This window comes from Drosophila teissieri, chromosome 3L (genome assembly GCF_016746235.2).
Source record: "Drosophila teissieri strain GT53w chromosome 3L, Prin_Dtei_1.1, whole genome shotgun sequence".
NCBI classification, from domain to species: domain Eukaryota; kingdom Metazoa; phylum Arthropoda; class Insecta; order Diptera; family Drosophilidae; genus Drosophila; species Drosophila teissieri.
The window spans coordinates 17,700,485-17,724,858 of record NC_053031.1 but is presented as its reverse complement, the minus strand read 5'-3'; the positions used below and the strand labels follow the sequence as shown (position 1 = coordinate 17,724,858).

At 42.9% G+C, this 24,374-nt stretch overlaps 2 protein-coding genes across 2 annotated transcripts in view; one reads left to right on the top strand and one right to left on the bottom strand.

The window, feature by feature from the left end:
• LOC122618158 (elongation factor-like GTPase 1) overlaps positions 1 to 24,374 on the top strand; it is a 75,026-nt gene that overhangs the window by 44,566 nt on the left and 6,086 nt on the right. Inside the window, exon 4 of the mRNA XM_043794326.1 lies at positions 19,722 to 19,906. Within this exon, the coding sequence (XP_043650261.1) occupies positions 19,722 to 19,906 (185 nt within the window). The remainder of the gene's footprint in view (positions 1 to 19,721; positions 19,907 to 24,374) is intronic.
• LOC122618162 (protein giant-lens) lies at positions 4,505 to 17,888 on the bottom strand. The gene is made up of 4 exons (XM_043794332.1): positions 16,869 to 17,888; positions 5,946 to 6,499; positions 5,659 to 5,830; positions 4,505 to 5,596 (listed from the first exon to the last, which is right to left on the bottom strand). The coding sequence occupies exons 1-4, from the start codon at positions 17,301 to 17,303 to the stop codon at positions 5,384 to 5,386; spliced, it is 1,374 nt and encodes a 457-aa protein (XP_043650267.1). The 5' UTR covers positions 17,304 to 17,888; the 3' UTR covers positions 4,505 to 5,383.

The following is a 24,374-nucleotide window of genomic DNA, read 5'->3' as shown; positions in this document are numbered from 1 at the left end:
GCCAAAAAGCAAAAAGCACGAGCGATCTGAAGAAAAAACCCAACTTACGACTTAAATGCGAGATTCGCTTACGGAAGTTCCAAATTTGAAGAGATTTCTTTCAGTTTTTACCAACGATTTTGCGATAATTTTTTTGCTTGCAATTCTCGGAGCTGTTTGCCTAGTCTAATGAAAGTTAATTACAACATCAAAGCGGTGTCGCTGCCACTGATCTCCGCTGATCTTGGGGTCTCCTCCTCCGGATACTCCTCTTCTACGCCGGCGCACAAATTCCGATTAGGTGCGGCCTAAAAGACGGAGGGGGAGAAGGGGGGAAAGCCGAAAAAAATTGTGCGATACCAGGCGGAGTCTAAGTAGAGAAAGTACATGTAAAAGTATCTGAAAGATGCGAATCTGCTGCCGCTTTTGAGGCAGTGGGGTCAAAATCGCTGAATACTTTTACCACTCGCTTTTGGGCCAAAAAGGCGCGCTGCTGACCCCGCCCACACAGATCATGTGTGTGTTTGGTTGTAAATATTACAACATGACTGCCTACTTTTTTTCCATCTTTTTCCTTCTTCTTTTGAGTTAGAGATGTTAACTCGAGAGCTGCTCGTCATTTGCATACTTAACACCTTTCGGGAAAATGCGCCAAGATGCATGGAGTTGAGGCACTTGAGTCATCTTGGCTTTTGTGCAATTAGAAAATCATCATCAGGCTGCAGTCGTGTGTTACTTTCAATTTCAATGCCTCTGGCTCTGCCTTTACCCATTGTAATGCATGATTTGTATCTTGGATCTTTGGAGCTTTGGATCTTTCGGCTCGGCTTTCGTTTTGCGGCCGCACCTCACCTGCTTCGCCAGCATCGCCTGCACTTCCATCTCCACATCTCCACATCTTCAAAACCATTTCCATCTCCATTTGAATCGGCGATGACTTGGCTCTGCTCTCTGGCTATTACAATTATTGTTATTGTTACTGTTATTGCTTTATTGTTGCAGTTTATTGCATTGTCTGGATTCGCCATTAAGGAGCCGTGGATTTTTTTTTGATTTTTTTAGTTTTTGCATATCACAAGTTTTCCTCGCGTGGCTTCCAAAAAATAAATCGATAAACTTTCACCCTGCTCCCATTAAAATGCCATTAAGATCTGTGGAAATTTGTCCAGCCGAAAAATCCACAGTCGACGGATATCAATAAGCAATTGTATCGCTAATTGCATTGATTAATGTCTTATCGCATTTGAATTATCTCACAGCGCCAAAAGCAGAAATAGAAATGAAAAACTAAAATCCACAAATTTCACTTTCCAAGCAACAGGTGAAATCTTCACCTGAGTGCTTCCTGTCCTGTATGGGTAAACGTAAGGTAAAAAACGGTGAAATAGCCGCAAAAAGTACCCACTGCGGTAAATATATATATTAAGAATAATTATATTTGAGTGAGATCATCTCATCGCTACTGTTCATCGCTACCTCTCATTTCTCATTTCTCCCAGGCCAAACTGATAAGAGCCAGAATCCCCAGCCCTTTGCGGGCTTAATGTTGCTCAATTAAATTCATTGAGCTGCATAAGCACCTTCCACCAACAACGCATAATTATGCAGATGTTGGCCATTTAAGGGGCCAACTCTTCCCACTTCCCCCTTCGTTTCCCATTTGGGCGCCTTCCTCTTGGGGGAGATTGCATGTCAGGTTGGGCCAACAAATCGCGTCTAATTAGTGACCCGCAAATGAAGAAATTTTTCGGACACGAAAGAAATTTCGTGGTGCACTGGGAAAATCTGCATGGCCATCTATGTCTTTTAAGTATTATATCATTTGGCAGATTGCTTGCAGTTTCTTTTCTTTACACTTTAAAAGCACAACATAATCAAATTAATCTATGGTTTTATTTATATATCAGCATAGGTTGTATATCTTGCATCTAATAATCATAGTTTTTAAATTTGTTTTCAAGAAGAATGTCAAGTCTTTTTTAATTTACATTAATGTAATCCAACTTACCACATAAGTTCTCTTTTCTGATCTTCTTTTTTGCCGGTGCTTAAGTAAGTTTTCCTCCAAGACATGCAACTTTGTTTGCGGGCTCTTGATATTTGTGGACAGTTCTTGGTATTATTTTTTGTCTTGCGACCAATTTGTTGATGTTCATTTTAATGATGCGAAAGAAAGTTACGAGCAGTGAAAAAGAAGAAGCCCTGCGCTGGCATTTTCTAATGATGCATATAAATCTGGTATCCAATAACCCGAAACAACCCTGCAACCAATATCTCCCTAACTCGCTTTTGGCATGCAAATTTAAGCCATCGGCTGTCCGGCCAATAAGCAAGGCAATCAATCAATAAATGGACGGGAATCTGAGCTCTGGGGCTTGGTATCCCAACTTTTTGGGGGTGGGGGAGTTGAAGATAGTCGGTCAACGATGATGGCTCATAAATATGGAAAATGCAGACACCTTGGCAGCTCTTTGCCTCCTCCGCTGCTGAAAGATGAGTGGAAATAATTAGTTATCGACGGCACCTGTGCAACAGTAGCAAAGTCAGTCAACTCGATGGGTGATGAAACTTTCGCCAAAATAATTATTACTCAGGAATTTCTGTGATCGATGATTTGGGGAATCGCTCTTTGAGGACTGTAGAATCACCTGGTTTTTGTAGTGTCTTAAAAGTATATTACCTATATCCATAACCATAACCTATAAAGTAATGTTATTTACGATGTAATTACATCCTAATGATTTAGGTTGTTTGAGAACATTCACTTGTATATAGAGCAGCTCACTTACTTTCTTTTATCCATGTTTCAACTTTTACTGGGCCAAAAGCATCGGTTTCTGGGGACAAGAATCCCATGCTGAAGTGAAAATTGCCGACCTCAGATCGAGATTGAGGACACCGTGGGGGAATGGGTGACAATGAATTATTTCTGCGGCTAACTGTTGGTAATGTTGGCAATTTTGGTGTCTGTGGCTGTTCAGATGGCTAAAAGTGAGTGAATTTCATAGCCAGCCTAATGAAAAATGTACCGAGCTCCTTAAACTCTAATTAAAGTTTTTAAGTGTCTGTGAGTTTGGTGGGTTGTTGGGTTGTTTGGTTGTTTGGTTGCTCGGTTGTTGGGTCTTGTTAAGGGGCTAATGCTATAAACTGTCTTCCAACTGTGCCCAATCTGTCTGTTTTCATGTGGCTATATGGGCCTGCATCTGTGCCGGCTTCTTTCCACTGTGCATTTTTAAAGATCTTTGTCTAATTAGTTGGCACACTAAACGATTTTGAGGATCTTGTATGCTTAATATACAGATCCGCTTTATGGATTCGCCCTAACCTCATAGATTTGATGGCGTATTGCTCCCATGCTCCATGCTCCCCTTCCGGTAATGGGCATAAAAAGTACTCATCTTTTTGTGAGCGTGTTTTATGGTTCACTGGGCTTTTCGCACTGTATATTTTTACAGCTTCTTCTTTCGGCAGAAAACATAGCCCTTTTTTCATAAGCAACACATAATTCTTGATAATTTTTTGATGCTTTGTTTTTATGGATGGTCGGTAATTGAATTTGTGGCTAGGTCCAGCGATGGTCCATCTCTGCAGCACTTTGAGATATTTATTTAATTATATGACGGGTCTTGACTTCTTCGTCTTCAGGCGCCGCCAGCTGCTTTCTAATCAACATTGGTCCAATGATTTGCATTTTCAGCTGCTTTGGCTGCAAGGCTTAAGCTTTGGCTTTTGGCTTCTACGGTCACTTTTGCCTTAGTTTTAATTGTTTTTGCTTGAGCAGAGTTTAGAGAGGAAGCACTTCTGCGGTTGAATAATTTTGATGGATGCATAAGGCATGTGGCAATTTGGTCAAGAATTAAGCCAGCAAACCCCGAGTTCTGCAATTGTCTGTTATTAGCATGAAGTGTAATTTGATGGCGTTATAATTGGTTTCACTGGCTTTTCTGATTGACGTCATGTCTGAGGATTTCCCATTGCTGGAAAAGCTTATCTTACTTTACCATCTTGTATGGAACAATTGGTGAGGAAACTTAATTAGTGAACTTCAGTTGCCTGTAGTTGCACTTATTTGTAGCTCGGCACTACAAATATTGTATTGAACAGCAATCGATTTTCATACGAGATTTAACCGGTATTATAAATATTATTAATCAATCAATTATTTGGTTTATTATACCTATAAATATATTTATTTTATTTATACATGTCGTAAAGTGAATAACTTTTTATTACTTTACATTACGTTTGGTGTCAAATTTGTCGTTTGGCTAACGCATACGCCTAAAAGTAGGCAATGTTCTTTAACAGCACAGGCACCCCCAAAAATATGTGTATAAAGAACCCACGAAATAAAAAGTGTTTGCGGTGGTAAAAGGCAATTTGTAAAGCATACTTAGAAGGTAATTCTAGTTGGATGTATTTTTTCAGTAAAAGATGAATACTGAGAAGTACGCGAATAAAAAGAACCTTCACAGACTTTTGTTCATAAATTAATGTTTATTTTTGCCTTTTTACAAAGTGTTTAAACCGAAACGTCGCCCAATTTCGTTGCTCGTTTTAAGATAAACAAAATCCTGCAGCTTAAATCGATGTACATATGCGTAGTTGAGAGGGAAGAAGAGGAGTCATGGTGGTTACTATACGTGTAGTTAAAAGCCTTTGCGCAATTTCTAAATTAATTTCTAATTTCCTTGCCAAATCCATTGGTCAAATTCAGGAGAAGTGGCTTTGAAGGCGTCACACAAATTGCACTAAAATAGCTGCCAGAGTTGCCACAGTTTCAAACTGCCTTCGCTATGAATTATTCAATGATACATCCTTACGATAACTAAGTGCACCCCATCCGAACATTTGGCACATCCTGCTCTTTGACGTTTGCTGCATTGCTCCACGTAATTTCCGTTTAAATTATAACTGAAACTGTTTTCGTTAGACATACATATATTAAAATATATACAATTTATGCGGGTTAGATTACGAGTATAGTTTGTTGCTATATTACATAGTGGAGGGTATGCCCTCCTTCGTTGCAGGTCTTGCTCTTGTTTTCATAAATATTCATTACAAATTATTTGTATAACAAACTGCGCACATATCGATGCCTAAAACTAATTAAATATTTATATCATACGTTTTATGACCAAAATTTGGTAGCAAAAGAAACACGCCCCTTCAAAACTTGAAAATGATTTGTGTGGAAGTGCATTTTAAGTTCCTAGCTTGTATTTGTTCGTTTTTCCCTTCTCATTAGTTGGTAACTTGGCGAGACTCAATTGGCTCAGTCGATATCTATATAGTAGCTGCTGCTCCTCCGCTCACTTCCTCCGCTATCTTCCTTTACAAAGTGTGTTTTATATATGCTTTATATGTGTGGCTATGTGGAATGATCCCCTTGGTGATGCACTCAATCGTTGGCCATGCAGTACCCGGAATATGTCTGTATGTTGTCGTCCACAAAACTCTCGCCGGCTATCACGCCGGATTGCGTGTGATGACTGGGACAGCGGTGTCCTTTGGGGCACTGGCACAACGAGTTGATGTTGACCTCGTCCAGGAACTCCTGGCGCTTTCGCACCGTGAACAACTTGCACGGCTGCTTCCGCTGACAGCGAAGGCGCTGTATAAATGAAAATGTACATTAGGGCCAAGTTTCAAAGAAATATTCCATGTAAAACGCACCGTCAGGGGAGAGCAGGCGAACAGATATCTGTAGCCCGGACTGCCATCGCCAATGGGTTCCCTCTTGGTCAGGTATGTCACCGAATTCCGGGGACACCGGCAGTGCACTATCTGCTCTGTCACATTCAACTCCGCTGCCGTTGTCAAAGTCCAAGTGTAGTCACGGAAGTGCCTTCAAGGAAGAAGAATGTTCCAATTAGACAGTGAATAAATATATTATGTAAATTCAAAACTGCATTTCGTATAAGATTCTAAGGATATGAAGTAAGGATGTATTTGTAACTTACTTGCAAACTGGCAACTTGTGCACGGGTTGGCACATTTTGTAGTGCCTAGTCTTATCGGCAATGGTGTGGCCATCTTCCACGCCCAAACTGCTCGGACAGCCGCCAATGAAATTGGTTGAAGGCTCCTTGGATCCCCGGTGTCCGGAGTGCCTCATGTGCGCCGGTCCCCTGGGGAACTCATTATCCTGCACCTCCGCATAGGGCAGGGCGTCATTGTAGTCCGGCGACTGATCCAGATGATCCAGATCGTCCTCGTAGACGGCGCCCAGCTTCTGCATCAGCTTCTTCATATGCAGGCTTTCGAATTTCTTGTCCTGAAACTCGCCCAACAGCATTCGCTTGTGCTGCATCATCCTCTCTCTTTCGTAGTAATTCCTGTACTTCAGCGAATCCGCGGATCCAGACGAGTGGCTGTGATGATGGATGATCACGTTGTTGGGCATGCGATTCGATTCAGGACAACGACATTGTCGCTCGATCCAGGGGGTTTCGTATAGATCGATCTTGGAGCAGACTGCATGCGGCGCACAGATGGGCAAGTCCTCTTCAGAGTCCTTCAAAAGAAAATGATCGGACTTTGTTAGGAACATGTGCTATAACTGGTTGGGAAACATTAGTTTGTAATGAAGCCAGAATATAGTAGTCTAATACTCTCCCAAAGCTAGGAATACCAATGAGGGGTATCACAATCCCTAAAGCACAGCTAAACTACTTGAAACATCCTAGAAATTTAATATATTTGGGAGTTGATTTTAAGCCCTAAAAGCCTTTTATTATCCCCTTGATGCTCTGCTTGATTATTTGCCAAATTACCATATGATAAACAAACCATAAAGGCAACTTCCACAGACTGGAGTGCTAAGAACCCTTCGAAAATAGAGGATTGTGTCAACACAGTGATGGCAACTTGATTAACATAACTGAGACAGCCAAAGTCGGTCCTAACTGGAGGATATCTTTGGTGTCTTGCTTGTTTGTTTGTTTGCTGCCCAACAAATACAATTCATTAATTGAATTCCCCAAACAGAGTGGGAGCCCCGAAAACTTGGGCTCCGTTGTTGCGTTTGCCCAAGTTGGGATCCAATAAAAACTTATGCATTGTGTTGTGTCCTGGTCGTAACATAAAAACCAACAACTAGCAACTGATGGGTGCTTTTCGAGGATGCCACTCCAGAGCCTGGTTCCTTCTATCATTCGATTTTATTGTTAGTGATGCTTGACAGTAAGAACAGCGACAACAACAGGTTTCCAATGAAATTATCGAAAGCAATCAATTTTTTAAGTGGAACTGTCGCGCACCCTGGTATTTTTTTCTGTTCACTCTTTGTTATCCCTTTTTGTCGAGGGTTTTCGCCTTTTGTTTGGTTTCAATTTCATTTCCCTCGCTCCACTATCTCCTACCACCTTTTTCTTGATTTTTATTCAAATTATTTTTGGGTTTCTCTGGCTTGCACCTGCTGCTACCTGAGCTCTTTAGGGTCATTCCTTGAGGTCCTTCCTTTATTTTTTCGGGAGAGCGCATACCGGAAGTCCGGAAGTGATTTAGTGCAACTGACGGAAGTAAATAAGTGAGTGCACACGCACACTAACAGTCACACTCACACTCACACTCGCACGCACACACTTAAGCTACAGCGCATTGAAAAAGGGATTAGCCGTAGATGAAGCGGAAGTGAGTCCGGAACAGGTTGCCTGACCTTTTACCTTTTTGCTCAATTGAACCGGAGTTCTCTATGACAGTTCCCTGCTGTTTCTCGCTGTCTCGCTCTCCCCCGGATGTCGTCTGCCTGCCTTCCTTGTGCACTTTATTAGTTGTATTTACTTCCTGATTTTTTTATAATGCTGCTTCCGGAACTTCCTTCTCCACTCGCTCCCCCGTTTCCCACGCAGTTTTGACCCAGTTTCAAACGCAGCACCTGCCGAAGTCCTTAACCCTTTCGACGAGCGAATTTGTCTTGCACTTTGATTATTCATATTTCAAGCAGAAGCTTCGGGCATTGCTGAGATTCTTTCTCGATTTCGATGGGGGGAAGAGCTGAGCTATGAGACCATTGTCAATCCACCCCTGACAGGATATGCCAGAAGTGGAGTTTCAAGGGGGATCCGTTGGGTAAGCAGCGTGAGAAATTCTTTGAAATTCGAGCATGTTTATTGAGATTTCTTTCCCCCATTCAGTGAGTTTTTTCTCTCTGTTTTTTAGTTTTTATTTCTTATTTTTGTCTTCATGTGTTGTTGTGTCGGGAAATGGCACTTCAAAGACATCACCGTTATTCGTATACAATTTTACATATTGATAAGCAAATCACATGGCAGGGACAGCATATCAAAGAAGACATGCTTCATCGGCATTCCAATGCCATCAGCTCATCTCTGAGAAGCTCACAATAGGTGCACGCAGAAAAAATGTGATGCTGTTTGTGAAATTTTGGGCTTAATAGAATTTCATAGCGCCTGTCATTGGTATGAATTTTAACTTTGTATTGTAACTTATTCGAAGCCCTTAATTCTGATAGTCCTAGATTCAAAATAAACATTGTTGCTGGATTTCTATAGAATTATTAAGGTCTCTAAATAATATTAGTTGACTAAGTAGTTTTTCTTGGTGCACGAGTAGAATCGACTTGTAAACAAGACGAAAGTTTCTGTGCTGGCGAAGAAGCTGGAAGAGTAGTAAAAGTTTTGCCAGGCCAACACAAAAAAGCGAGGGAAAAAGCAAACACAAGAAAGGCGGCGAGAAGAGGGAGAGAAGGCAACCGGATTTCCGGTTTAGCAGCTCCCCAAAGAAGGTGGTGTGGCGGGGAGTTGGGGGACAGGGTGTCAGGGGGAAGGGGGCAGGGGTCCAAGCTGCTGCCACACTTTATAATTTGCTCGATCTCCATCAGCAGCACGCGTGTACCGCTCCCCGAGCAGTCAGACAATTAGCCTCATGTGTCAAAGTGCAGTGCCAACGGAAGTTGAGAACGCGCCAAAGACAATGAAAGAGTTTTCCCTCTGTGCCCCCTTTGCTGGCCCCATTTCCCCAGCCAACAGCTTTTTTCCTCCAGCAGCTGGACGCAGTGCAACGTGATGCCGCAAGCATTGACAAACTTTTGTGACTTTTGATTTCAATGAAAGCCGCCTGCGAAAAAGGGAACCCTTCTCCCATTCCATCTCTTTAATTGAACCAAATTAACCCCGCTCACAACCTCCAGAAAGGCGGTGAATGGGTCGAGGGGGAGGGGGAGGGGCTGGGTGGCCAGGGGGTCTCCCCACAATGGAATTCTTGGAGCTACTTCTAGCGTCATTGCTGTCATGCCTCATGTGGCTGCCTGAATGCCGGGAATGCCATTCCCCGCAGCGGAAGTGAGGTGTCTTCAATTGCACAAGGCAGTGGTGCCAATTTGGAGTGACTTTCAGGGACTTAAAGCGTTTCAGGAACCATCTTTGTCGAAGGTTCCTTCCTACTTTTTATACAACCATATAGCCATAAGTTGTGTTTTAAAATTTTAATGACACTTTAATGCATTGTTCTTAATAGAGACTGCATTAGTTTAATAGGAAACTAAATTAAGTTCTTTTCCAGCACAACCATTTTTCATGACCTAATGTAAATCACATAGCATTCCAGATCCTTGAGTAGTATTATTGTTATTGTATATAATGTTCAAATCTATTATAACGCCCATTTAAATGCGATGCTGTACAGTATGGATTTGAATGGATTTGAATCCTGAGTTCAGAGGATGCTGCTTTCACGATAACCTGACTATGACTTTGGCAAAATAAGGACAAGTATCGACAGCACCTGCTCCGCATTGTAGCATTGTATTGCGCATTTGCGCCCCATCTGGTGTGCTATCAATAACGGCCTAACTAAAGGACAATCAATGACATAAATTTCCACACAACAAACGGAAGATGTCTGCGTTGTTGTTTTCCCGGTGCAGCGGCAACAGTTGGTTGAGTTCTTCCCCCGCCGCCCCGTAATTCTTTCGTGGGTTTTTGGTTCCCATGAGGGCGTTGACGCACACACGACGATCAACGTCCGGGCCGGAGATTTTCCGATCTTTCCGATTTTCCAACCGTTAGACGAGACGGATGGATGACAGCAGCCTGCCGCCTGCCACAAGTGTGTTGCCATCAGGTAGTCTCCGCTATATCCCAACCCCTGCACCCTCTGTTATCTTTTGTCTGTGCGTTAATGATTTTTCTATACACTTCCTTTTCCACATTGTTTTTCTCCGTTCCCCCCACCCCTACTCATACTCCGACTCGATTTTGGGTTATTCTTCTCTCTCTCTCAGTTGTTTTTTGGGCTAGAGAATTATGCAATCTGGCGTCGTCATGTGGCCGAGGTAAGCGGAAGTATGCCGGCTCAGCATTGGTTTTCATCCCAGTTTCTGGTCAAGATATATATATATATACATATATATTGCCTAAGTCAGTGTGTTTACACGAAAATTCAATTAAAATTGTTAGAAACGGAAGTGGAAGATGGGGCCGACGAAGCGGAAGTAACACGGAAGTTGTTAGGTCACTATCTGTCTTCCGATTCCAAGTTGGAGACGGAGTCCAAGTCCCAGTCGCAGTCGCAGTCCCAGAGAATTCCAGTGAAAACTCTCAGGCCGGCGCGAGCACTTAGAGAGATTCATCCCAAGCCGGAAGTAGAAAAGATTTGTGTACGGCCGGCTCTTCAAAAAAATGCGATGAATTTATATATATGTATGTACCAGTATATAATAATACTTTGCATAGGCAAGTCCAGGAATTGCCCGGGGCACGCAGACTGACCGTGCCACTTTTGCCATGCCTGCCTGCTGCCTGCCTGTTTTTCTCTCTGGTTTTTTTCTGGACTGCCTTAACGGAAGCATGCCCCAACCGCAAACAAGCAGGGAAAAAACATTTTCATTCATAAAACAGCAGAAATTCCAAAAGGAAGCGCGCAAAAGCCAACAGACAACAGCAGAAAAATTATAAGAATGTTGACTAACTCAGTTTGCATAAAGAAGTTTGGATACTCTTCGAATTCATTAATTTAAAAAGCACAATTGTATGTTTCGAAATGAAACGATAAGCACGTTTCAAGAAATTTAAGAAAGTATACTGGATATAATGTAACTTCTTAGAAAATCTAAACAATAATTTATGAACGTTTCTGCCAAAGCTCATTGCAAAAGCGGAGTACTCCTGTTGTTTGTCAAGGATTGTTCAGGGTATAGCTGGGAAACTGGTTTCTCTGCGGGGCAGCCAATTGCAGCTGAAGCAGCAACAAACAACATCAGCAACTTCCCCTTTTTGTTGCTGCTTGATTTTTGCGTAGCTTGTTGATCGTCACAATTAATGAACGTCTACGCACACGGACATCCACCAACCACATCCACATCCTCATCCTCTCAACCCCATCCCCAAGCCCATGCCGAGTACCCAATAGCCAACTCCACAACTCCATATACCCAATACCCGACCACAATCAGTCTCAGCTGCTGATGTTGCTGCTTTTGCTGCTGCTGTTGTTGCCACAACGGAACGGAAAAAAGTAATTCATTCATTCATTCATTCAGCAACAACGTGGCATAGTTGTTTGTGGCTTTTTTGCTGCGGCTTTCTGGCCATTGTAATTGTTGCCTTGGCCAAAAAGAAGCAAGACAACCGCAAAATGTTGCCGACTGTGTGGCGGGCTATAAACATGTTGCTGCTGCAGTTTGCTGCTGCTGCTTTTACTGCTGTTGCTGTTGCTGCTGCTACTTCTGATGTTGCTGCTGTGCTGTGGGCTCCTTTTACGCGCTTGCCGCCAAATAAATAAATCTTGACTACAATGCCGATGGCTCGTTGATGTTGCTGCGGCGATTTTTATGAATGAATGGATGGCCGGCCAGCTAGCTAAATGAAAAGTTGCCCGGCTTTTAGTGTAAACTGGCTTTGGCTGTTCGCATTTCTGTGCACATACATACATTCATGCTTTTTTCTTGCAGAAAACGCGCGCAAAACGTCACCAAAACGCTTGTGATATATGTACATATATATATTTTCTTGTTTTGCCTGTTTTGTCTGATAATTATGAGCAACTCGCAGTGCCACGCCCCGTTGCCTCCCTCCTGCTGCCCGCTGTGTAAATACACCCAATGCCCATTCCATCCATTTGCTGTTTACTCGCCGTCTGCGCGCGTTTTTATGAATGAAATCCAGCAACAAAGAAGAGCAGCATTCGTTGTTGCTTATTTATAGTTAATTTATTTTTTTACCCCGCCATCGTTTGCGTTGTTTTTCTCTCCGCGTCTTGTTTTGATATTATTGTAAACAAATTGCGCCTTTGGGCACGTAATTAGCACACTTACACGATCGGAAAAGCCGCCAGTTGCCCCGGGGAGGTGGGAAATTGGAACGTGTCCATCAATAACTGTAACAAGGTCTCTTTCTCTTTCTCTATCTCTATCTCTTTTCTTGGCCAACAAAAGCGGAAGTGTTCCAAGCCACATTTCCGCCTGGCCAGCGACAGAGAAATGCTTTTTTTTCTCAAAAAGTGGCACAAAGCTTAGACGGCCAAACAATAGGGGCAGAAAAATGAAAGATCTTATAAATCAACAATATCACGGGATTGTACGTATATCAATGGATATCTGGACGAGGTAGAAACTTTTGTTCTAGCCTCATGGCTGAAAGATCTCATAAATTAGCCATATCACGAGATTATACGTATTGCTTTGGATATCTGGAGCAGATATACACATTTGTGTTGACCTTATGCCTGACAAATAAATAATTGCGATTTTGGTTAGTATTCTCATGGAAAATGCAATGGCCTTCGCCTGGTTTCTTTCAGGTGATTTTGAAAATGAAAAAGAAAATCTATCTGCATTATGTTTTGAAGTTGCGTGGTAGAGTATCTGGAGCTTCGCCTGCGACTTGGGCTAGTAGTATTTTGTTAGCTCATATGAGAAAATATATTTATATATATAGTATCTATAAAAGTTGACTTGGCGCGCGCGCCAACAACAAAGTCTATAGGCAGAAGAGGAAGAAGTCGAGGGAAAAAAGTGGGCAAACTAGTTTTTTGGTATCTGAGCATCCGTTGGCTCAGGTTGTTGTAGTTGTAGTTGCTGCTGTTGTAGTCGGGGGCATTTTTCTCAATGGAGCTCTCCGAGATCGTAGACTTGGGCACTTTTTAGGTGAATAATTGCGGTATGCTGCTGCTGCCTGCTGCTTGTTTTTTAGGCAAATATTTTTATATTCGCGCCTAACTTCGTCTGCGGCATCCAGACACACTTAACCGACATATATCCATTGTTGCTGTTGCTGTTGCTGCTGTCATCGCTGTCTACTCTCTTTCAGTATTTGTTTGTCTTATTTATGATTATTATTATTGTTTGCCTTCGAACCGCATTGAATAATTTCTATATTTAGCATAACAAAAATTCCATGGCAGAGCAAAAAGCATAGATAGAAATTGTAAAAACATGATATGCGAAATCGAGGGAAGCGCGGTTCGATTCATTATGGGATTAAAGTGTTAGGCTCTGATTGTTGGGATGAAATCAATTTTAGAAGGGAAGGCGTTTTGTTTGCTAATGGAATTATTTCTTCTTTACATATTTGGGTTTTGATATTCAAATGCACTTAACAAAGAATGCATTTCTCCCAAGTTTAGTCAGCAGAATATTTACCCTTGAAAATATGAAGCATTGCATTTATAAATACTCAAAGCACTCATAGAGTTAGTCATCAACCAATTAAGGAACATAGATATGATCTATTAGTTCTACAGAAGGAAACTGATACTGCAGCAGGTCAGTGATTGATCAATTTGAAGGTTTCGTGGAAGTTCCCAGCAATCGTTGAAATTTCATCAAATCAACGAAAGTTCCCAGCGTAAAATTTCATTCACAAGAATCTCCCATCACGAAAAACACAAAAGTTCACTAGAAATCGGATGCTCAAGTCCATTGATGATTTCTGTGAAAAAACTCATGAACATAAATTTACCAAAATCAGATCAACGATTCAAAAAACTTGTTTGAAGAAGGTTGAATTCAAAATTGTCATATCGTGTCAAACATATCGGATGTATTGATTAGCATAGAAATCCCATAAATAACCATTAGAGGTGTGGTCGAAATAAAAGTTGTTGGGTTTATATAACCAAGTATTTCCATAAATATTTATTGCGTATTTCGGCACTAAGCATACGCACAACTGGCACTTTTGTTTCCATGTCTGGATTGCAGCCTATAAAGCATTTTCACACCTGCCTGCAACACCAGAACTCAGCTTGGTCAAATAGCCAGAATGGCCGGAATATATGCTTGGTTTGTTTAAACATTTCTCAGTCAATTGGAATTTGTGGCAGACTCTTTTGATATTCCATTTCCAATCAATCCCCTTCCCTGGTATGTTTTCCCAACTCCCTGGCTTTTGGCCATGCCACGCGCACACACATCGACTTGTTTAGGCCAAATATGCGTGGCTGATCTGTTTGTATATGGCCCGACAAATTGCCCGATCTCTGTTGATGTTGCTGTTGCTTTTGCTGTAGTTGTGTTGTTGTTGCTCTCGTTGGCTTTATCCATTCATACATTTGGACGGTCTGTCGCTTTGGCATTCATTCATTCATTCATAGATTGACTTGCCCAGCCAAGCGAGAAGTTGAAGTCGCTGACGTAGCATTTGCTGGCTGCTCTGCTCATCCAGCGTTTACGTTTTCATTCATTCACACACGCGTGTACAGTGAGAGAAAATATTCACGAATGCGGTCATTGATATTTGAGTGTATGCAAATGTTAGTTGCTAGACTGGATTACATTCAAAATAACTTCAAAATGCTTTCTAAAGCTTCTATTGGAACTCATTGTTATGAGTGTAGACTTGTGTTTATAATTTTATGAGAAGCCTAGTTCGACATGTTTTTGATATAAACAGTAATCGACCTTAAGTAAACACTTTCCAGTTTAAATGCATTAACGAACTTTTCTCAGTGTTCCCACTCACACATGCACCACCTCATCGCGCCCCTCACTCACCACCATTTCACCCATTATACCACACCACACCATACCATACCATACCATACCATACCGTACCACCGTCATTATGACCATCATCATCGACTTCTCGTAGTCGTCGTGGTCGTATTTCATTCATGAATTTTCTTTCATTCAGGTCTTCCCCGTCTACCCATCTACCCGTCTCCCTCCCCCTGCTGTTGCCGTCTCCCTCTATCCCCGTCTCAGTCGTGGTCGTTGAAAACGTTTTTAAATACCGGAACTGAATGTTTAGCGCTTTTAAGCATGGGAACTTTTTGTTTTCTTCTATAAACTTTCCTCTCCCTCGCTCCCAGCCTCCTTCCTCCCTCCGTCTCTTTCCTTCCCCTGTGCCCGTCTCTTTCTATCTGGCTATTTGCCTCTCTTTCCGGCTGCTCATTCACAGCCTTTTGTGGATCTATTCCGTTGTGTTCTATTCTCCAATAAGGCGTTTTTATTGCAAGTTTCCAAACAACAGGAATTCTCTGCTCAATTTTTTTGTCTATTTTAGGTGTTGTGTTGTGATGCTGCTTTGTTATGCTTGTTTTATATGCGTTCCAAAATTTATTGCAGGCATTTGGATTTCAAAATTTATGAACCAAGTCGAACCCAAACGCTGTGGCTTGAAAGAAGGTTAAATGGTATAACTACTTGGCAGTGAAGTGTAAGGATACGCTTGGGTTTCGTATAAAGTCATTAAGCATTGATTGATCTCTTATACTGATTTACGCATAGTACTAATAGATTTATCTTTCCCGTTTCTTACACACTTAGATAGTGATCCTTCGCAAGGGTATTTCCAAGTCGAACCTATTCTGCTGCCCTGCCCTGCCCCTTTTGCTGACTTGTTTACGCCGTCAATATTTTGCCTTTGAGTACTGTTGATACTTCACGCCTCGGCCTCGTAGCAACATCAAGCCAGAATTCGATTTTCAGGGCGTGTTTTGTCGTATGACATTTGACATAATAGATATGCGATACATGATATACGGCCGATCCAATCCCCTCTCCTTCTCAATGGACACTTGATTTATGGCCAGATCGGGAGTGAGAACAATGGAAGCGATGTGACCTACGATCTGAATTCGCATTGAAGCGGATTTAAGGGGAAAGATAACGCCAAGAACTTTTTGGTGGGCCGTGGCTTAGTCATGAGTAGCCAGCATTGAACTCTTGACCCGCCGGGCTAATTGGTTTTGGTATCGCTCATATCGTTCGGTTCGGTACAGCAATTGCGACTTTAATTGATCAAATGCGACAGATCAGTTGAGTTGAGCTCTCGGCTGCAAACAACTTTCATTTTTCATCTAGAGCGAGTGTTGCCGCTGCAATTAAATGTGCCATATGCGTGTGGTGATATATGGATAGTGGTTTTGTGGGTGTCAAGTGTAATGGCCATAGGGCGGCTGCTAAATATAGCCAGCGTTTCTCGAACAAAAGCAACAAAATATGTAAAAATAACGAACTAAAGCTCGGACCCAGCCCAAAAAAGTTGCATTGCAAAACCTGCTGTGCAGAGAAAGAAATCGCAGCTAGTCTTGCGATGGACATTTAAAATTGATTGGTTAAGTGATTATGATGCAAATCCAAAGATAAGAAACTGTTTTGAAAGTTCTTTGATAATTTGGAATAGCAGACCTTTAACTGCTCCTCCGTTCGTTAGTTTGAATGAAAGTATCTAATCCATCAGGATTGTTTTCTGTGTAGATGCTGCTGCTGCAGCTGATACCGCTGGCGTGGGCAAATGGCAACCAGTTGAACAGGTGTCTGCTGACGTTGTTGCCTGCATTATGCAACCTGCCATTGCCAGTTGTTGGTTTCATTGGTACCTTGTGTTATTTCTGTTTTTTTTTTTTACTTAGCCCCGATCAATGCAAACATGTAATTAGCCAGGCTAATCAAATGGATTTCGTATTTGCTAGCTACTCACCCCCACTTGGTAGAGGACGCGCACATCCCGATCGCCGTGCGGCTGCTTGCTGCCGATGAAGCTGCGGTGTTGCTGCTGCTTCTGCAACATTTGTCGCGCATGTCGCCGCGACTCGGCGAGATCCTTCTCCGCGGCCGCCGTGGAAATGCTCACAACGGTCAGTTGCTCGGCGGCTGTCTTGGCTGGCTTCACTGTACTGGTCGCCACTCCAGTTGCTGCCGCTGCTCCTGCTCCAGCTCCCGCTCCTGCTGCTGCAGCTGAAATATCTTTGGCATCGTAGACGGTGTACTGCAGACTCTTGTGCTTGTCCGCCGTGGAAGTGGTCGGCGTAATCTCGAACACCTCGAGCGGCAGTCGCGTGCCGCCGACAGCCACGGCAGCGGCGGTCAGCAGCAACAGCAGCATGCACGGCAGCAGCATCAATGTCGTAGGCATGATTTATGACTCTGACTCCAGCTGGATTTCTGGATCTCTGGATGGTTGGGAATCTTGATGTGGATCTGGATTTGTACCTAGATCTGGGGATCTTGGGATCTTTCCGAATCTATTGATTAGATTTGTGCGTGCGGGTGTTTTCTTGCGGTTTGTTATTGACACTCAATAAATTTTGTAATTGAATTCGAATCAAATCCAATCGAATCGAATCGAACCGAATCGAGTCGAATCAGTGTTCTCGCTCTGTCTCACTCGCTCGCTTAGAACCCATGGCTTACATGCACACACACACTGGCAGAAACGAACTCTACAAATCAGGTTTCAAATCGAACGATCGATTGATTTGTGGCGAATGTCACTCGAAATTATTGGATATTTCATTCACTGCAACGGTCGGTGGTCGGCAGTTTCTGTTTGCTATTTAGTAACTTTACACCCGCGACGTCGCTGTCTCCGGTGGCCTTTCGTCTCGTCTCGTCCCGTCTTTTCATTCGCTCCTGGAACGTATACCCTACGGTATCGTATCGTATCGTATCGTATCGTGTCGCCTCGATTCCGCTGCCCTCGCTATATGCTGTTCGCTCGACCAACTCACTTTTCGAACTGATCAAACAGAAAATCCAAAAACGAGCAGCGCACGGCGAACGAGAGCCGCTGAAGCCGGCAGAGAAGTCCGCTGCTCGCGTCGCTGCCGGTATATGCGTGTCTGTACACTGGGAGAAAATGCGCGATCAAACGAAGTCATTTAAGTCATTTATCAAGAAACTCAAGTCGTGAAAAATAACCTATTTCAATTCAGAAAAATTCATTTATTTTTTTGTATTGTTTGTTGTAGTTTTAAGTTGCACAAGTCAATTTAAAATTGTAAATGCTTTAAAATCTTATAAGTATGCCAATAAATAAAATTATTTTATTTAATTTTCACTAATGAACAATTATAAAATGCATAATGTTTCATGACAATGAGTGGACAATTTTTAAGTGGACCACAAATTCTAAGTTCTTCAACAGAAATCAGAAAGTATGTGGTGAAAAGTGTATTTAAAGCACTGATTTAAGAGTAGTGATTTTAAACCTTTTGAGAAATTTTTTTTTTAAATCCTGATTAAACGATATTGTTCTTAGTGCACAAGCGGCAGCGGCACACCGTGAGAGAGCACGAAAGAGAGCTGGATATGAATGAATGAACATGTTGTTGCTGCCTTTCCCGCTGGTGGTTGCAGCATCCATGGCCGCTGCTCCTGTGTGCGTGCGCGTATCTGTGAGATGCATCTGTGAGTCTGTGCGGCTGTGTTGGTGAGAGCGAGCGGATGGCAAGGTGTCTCTGGCTCGCGTGCTTGGCTTAAAGCAAAGGCAACAAAAGCGACGAAATAAAATACAACAAAATAACAAAAAATTAAAAGGGGGCCTCGCAGCCAAGCGACTCTTGCCGCTTCCGTTGCATCCTTTCGGCCGTTTTTGCTGCCGCCGTGTTGTTTTTGTCATCTTTACTACGGCACCGGAAACTAATTCCTGCCTTAGCCACATCGACTTGGACTTGGACCGCCTCCTCCTGGCCTTCTTCGCTCCCCTCCCCATGTTTGGGCCTTCTTCTTGTAGCGCATGCCAAAAAAGAACAACTGGAAAATAATCCAGAAAAGAGTTTAACAAGAATGGAAGATTGCGTGCAAAGTCGAAGCTTTAAATTCCCTTGGAAAGAAAGGTTTAGTGGGTTAGGTTTAGGGTTTAAACTCCGAATTACTTTGGTAACTACAGATCTCAAAGTGATTTAATTTGTAAAGAAATCTTTTTGCTTGTCAGTTACAATCGAATTTACCTTACCACCTGTTTTTATTGTATATTTATAATGTAAAGGAAATGTACACCATTTACTCCGTACAATGTTCTACACAAGTTCAGTATTTTGGGCGAACTTTTAGTATCATTGGTGTCAACTGGCGAAGTTTTAAAAATGCCTATTTAATTATACTCCTCTTTGTCTCCCTCGCAAAATGTTTGTGCTGTTCCTTTGAGGTCTTCCGAAATTCTTCAAAAAATGGTAATGCCCAACAAGTAGGGTATATGGAGAGTGCGAGAGAGACCTGGAAACGATCTTCATCTCCATCTTCGGCTTGGAAGTTCAAGCGAAAAACGCGCGAGGTTCGGCAGAAAGCCCGCCAATTTTATGGGCCAAACCCGATAAGATTTCATTTGTTTACGAGTTACCTTGAGACGCGCCAGAAACAACAACAACAATAACAACAACAATACAAGAAAGAACTGGCGATATAGGCGCATTAACCAGAACCGACCACTCCAACTGAAAGGCGGCCATTGTTAGTTGGAGGTTTCCCTTTTCCCTTTACCATTTCCAATTCGATTTCTAGCTAACGACCAACAGCTGATCAAAGAACGTATCTCTTTCGCTATCATTCGCAGGTAAGATGTACGCAGTAATTGGCCGGCGGCACGGCAAAATCCTCTCCGGCGATTTGACCCAGGGCAGCGGCAACTTCGCGGTCACCTGTCTGCTGCCGGTGATCGAGTCGTTCAACTTCGCCCAGGAGATGCGAAAGCAGACATCTGGCCTGGCCTGTCCCCAGCTCATGTTCAGCCACTGGGAGGTGAGTACTGTACAGTAGAGCTTTGGAGCTCTCTCTACTTTTCCCTTTAGTTTGAAGTATTCTTTGTGATGTATATTTAAGAAGAAGTACTATAAATGGTATTAATCTAAATTTAAATAGGGAAGATGACTCCCGCTGTTTATGAGGAATTTAAAAATGAAACTTGAATGCGTAATTCAGATAATTATGGACATTTTCTAAGTAGAGTTAGTGAGTTGCAAAACATAAATATTTAGATATAGGCATCAGATAGCAGGAGAAATTAGTCAACTATTTACATTCCTACTACATTGTTTTCCAGACTCAGTCATAGAGAAAATAATTTGATTAATCCCGTGTGTGCCAGTTGTAAACCAATGTTGAAGTTTAGATATTAGAAGGTTGTTTCTGTTATGGAATCCTGACTGTAGCTGGCAGCTGTTGCTGCTGCCCTGCTGATGGGGCACAAGTGCAGCGAGTGTCCGACCATATGCCATGTGCGTGCCTCACCGAACTCCCCCTATTCCTGACCCCCATTCCCCATCCCCCATCCTCCATCCCAACCTCTCGACCCGGCTCCTTCTCCCCGAAACTCTCGCTGCCTGTCTGTGGTCAATAAAAATCTCAGCTTACGCTGCTCTAAGCCTTCTGTTACCTTCTGCTGAAGTCTTATAAGCTAAACCACAGTCAGCAGCAGTAGCAACATGGCAACAGCAGCAACTTGGCAACAGCAGCAGTTGGACTGAAAGATATATGGTCCATTTGAAGCTGCAGCTGTGTGCCACTCGAGGTAACCCAAAGCCCCAAACCAGCCTCCCTTTCTCCTCCAGTCCTCTCCTTTCTCCATCGCATTCTGACCTTGTCGTGGGCCACAATTAACACTCGACTTGATGATTATTCCCCTCGGTCTTGTGCTTTTGCCAAGATCAGCGGATGGGCCAAAAATCTTTGAAGGTATAAAGGTAGATATTTTTAAGACCAAAGGCAGGAAAGATATTTCAATTGCAAGAATAAAATATTCCCACACCTTTCTGAACACAGCTCCATTTAATATTAATAAAGCAACATGTTTTGCCGCCTCAACCATACACGTATTTTCAAAGTGCGTGCATTCCGTATTAGTATGGGTGCTTCTATCGGTGTGATTGTGATAGTGTTGGTCACATCGCCCAACCAATCGATAACAACAAGTTTTTGTATAATGACTTCCGGCGATTTTCTATTTCTCAGCTCAAGTTTTGCGGCGACGGAGATGTTGTTTGCCGTTGCTTCGTATAATTTCTTACGCATTTTCAACGCCAGACAGCCGGAAAAGTGGAAAAGGGGCGTAGAAATGGGAGGTGAAGTTGCATTGCACAGAATAAAATGTTATTTAAACGGTCTTTTCGCGATATTTTATCGTAGAATACGTACAAATATTACTTCAAACAGACATTTTGAATTAAATCTATGTATGTTATTTTCAAAAGAAGGGCCAACACCTAAAAACATAGTTGTGCAACTTCTAATTGTGTTGAAATCGTAACGGAAACTAGTTCAGTCAGCGCAAGTGGAAAAGTATCTGAGAGATATTCCATTCGATTACATTGTTCTGGTCGAAGGCAAAGTGAAAACAATTAGGATTTCAGCTTACCGCTCGTCCGAGCAATTAAAACGGTCGACTTCAGCACTTTGTCCACGCCCACTTCTCTTGGCCAGTGACCATACCACCATACCACCACCCCGCCCCCTGGCACCCAACCCCTTTTCCAGAGTTTTTTGTTGTTAACCCTACCTGCCAGGTGAGTGGGCCGGGCTCTCCGCCGTGGGCGCAGTTGTCACGTGCCCATAATAACAACGAAGGCGTCAACTTCACTGGAGTGGCCAACTTCTGGTTGGGGCCAAAAGGGAAAAGGGCTCACAAGTGGGCGGGGGAGCCGTCGTGTTCCCAAAAAGCCATTTCCATTTCTTGCTGCATCATGGCCCACAATACGTTCGTTAAGCATGTGCATCGCCGGATCAGCAGATCTGCAGCCGCAAGAAATCATCTCTCGAGATGAACTCTTAACGTGGAATCCGGAATCTGGAAGCTGCGCACTGGAGACTGGAGGCTGGAGGCTGCGGGCTGAACAAGCCACCTGAAACAGAAACCGAAGCAACAAAAACTAATTTTCAGTTTTCATATATCATAATTTTTTCTGTTATTGCCGTTGCTCTTTCACTTCACGTAGCAGCATTAAGACAGCAGTCAGGAGCTCAGACTCAAGCCAACAGTGCGTTTCATTAAAAGCATTCATTCATTGTGAACAGATCTTCACAAAAATTTGTTCTTTATGGGAGTTAACTTTCAAACAAAAATCCTAGGAAGATCGCCATAGTTGTCCGCATTTATTAAGTTTCATTACGACTTGATGGATTTTGCTTTCATTTTATTTAATTTTAAAAGAGCAGTTCATAAAAACTTAAATGAAATTCTAATTAGACGATGAAGCTTCAACCATCTCATTCTGCGCGGCCTTACAGCAATGTGTCGCACTGTTTAACCGGGAAATATCTACTCGTCGGGTTACTGGCTACTGTCTTGCGCGCTTTTGTTATTATTTAATTTTGAGCTTCCTTTTGTTTTGCCCCAACTCCTCCCGCTGGCTGCATAACTTCTCATCTCTGCTGGCCACTTGATGAACCCAGAGATTGTTATTATGATTACGTGTGTGTGTGCCGGGGCGACGGGAGAAATGAGCCGGGGCAGGAAGAGGGTCAAGACCTGCAGCCTACCGAAAAAAAGGAAAAAATAATAAAATAACATAACAACTTTGGCTACTGGTCTTACTTTCAGGCCGCTCTGCATCGGGTTTTCCTCTGCTCCGGAGTGTTGCATATGATTTTGTTCTGGTTGCTGTTGTTGATGTTGCTGTTGTTGTTGATGTTGTTCTTGTTGTTGTTCCTGCTGGTTGTCGCGCTTTGCATGCAAGACCTCAGTTCTGGAGCTCTGAAACTACTTCAAAAGCATAACAGCCACGGCCACAACAAACTGTGAGCAAAGAACCAAGACAAATAACAAATAATCTGATAACTCGTTTTGTATCCCTGCCACAGTCTGCCCCCCACCAAAGGGAAAGTCTGCAGTGGAGACAGTGTGGAAGGGAGTGGGGCCAAGAGGAAGGGGGCGGGGCAGGGCCACAGCCATGGGCGGGGTTGGAGTTGGAGGCGGGGGTCGTAGGGAGTGCGCCCGGAGGCGGGGGAGAGCATGGCAGTGCCCTAAAGTCTGCCTGGTGCGAATAAACACACACATACAAATACACTGGCCAAAAAAATTTACAATTTAATTGACTATGGCTTTAACAGAAAGGTTTTCAAGCAATTGTTATTTTAAAATTATTCGTACTATTGTAACCTTAGATCGTCTATTAAACAAATAAGAGATCGAAATCAATGATACATATAAAATTCAACCCCTTATATTTTTAAATAAAAAACTCTATAAAAAATGCTTGCCTAACTAATTTTCGTGAGCCCAGCCCCCATTTTTTTTACTGTAGGGATATATCCGTGCCAAGGCAAGTGTTTATCCAAGTGGCCAAAGGATTGTTGTTGCTCTCGTTGTTGTTGCCCCAAAGTGGAACGTGGTTTGCATTGTCCGCTCGCTGGCTGTCAAAATGACGCTCATCGAAGACCGCCGTCCGTGGTCCGTTGTCCATTCGCTGGAGACTTTTACCAATGCGGGGACCCCAAGTCTTTCGAATCAACTCGACTCGAATCGAGTTATATTCTGTGGGCCCAGTCTCTTTCACAGTCTTTCAGCCAGTTTCTGGCGCGCGATAATAATCTCAACTTCGTCTTGGTCGCGGACGGACAAATGGACAAACGGACAAATGGACATGCGGACAAATGGACAAGCGGACAGGCGGACCGATGGACGGCAGCGTATTTCGGTAGCTGCCGCGTAAATTACCTGCATACAAACCGCGCGCGGTCGGACAGGTAAACACATTCACTCATACACCTAAGCACACCACACCACTCATAAGAACACGTGTGTGGAAAGAGAGTTGGAGATACAGAGCGATATACGTTACCCTGCCATATAATGTAGTGCCATACCAAGTGTGTGTGTTGATGTCACGTCGTTTGGTTTTGGCTTTGGCTTTGGTTTTTTGGACTTTTGTTTTGGTTTTCGCGGTTGCTTCAATATTTTTCTTAATATTTCAGCCTCAGGATGGGAGAGTGGTCGGTTTGGAGGTGGCCATCAGGAGTGGGTGATTAGAGGGGGATTTGCTGCAATCTGGAGCGTGGTGCTGCACTAGCGGGGATAGCCACCTTCCTTGAATGGTATAAGTGCGTTTTAACCAGTCTCCTGCACTGGCAAAAAGCACATGTGATGTGATATACCATTCTACAAGTACAGTTAAAATTGCGGAAAAAGAAAGGAAGATTTCAGTTCAATATCCAATGTAGATATTGGTAGAAGCCATTAAATGATAAAAATACTTCATAAATTCATTTCTCTTTG

What these genes read in the sequence shown, in the direction of transcription:
- LOC122618162 (XM_043794332.1), bottom strand. Translation starts at nt 17,303, where the DNA reads ATGCCTACGACATTGATGCTGCTGCCGTGCATGCTGCTGTTGCTGCTG. An exon ending in GCGTCCTCTACCAAGTGGGG is followed by an intron (nt 6,500 to 16,868) that starts GTGAGTAGCTAG and finishes TTTCTTTTGAAG; the next exon opens with GACTCTGAAGAGGACTTGCC. An exon ending in TCGCCTGCTCTCCCCTGACG is followed by an intron (nt 5,597 to 5,658) that starts GTGCGTTTTACA and finishes TCATTTATACAG; the next exon opens with CGCCTTCGCTGTCAGCGGAA.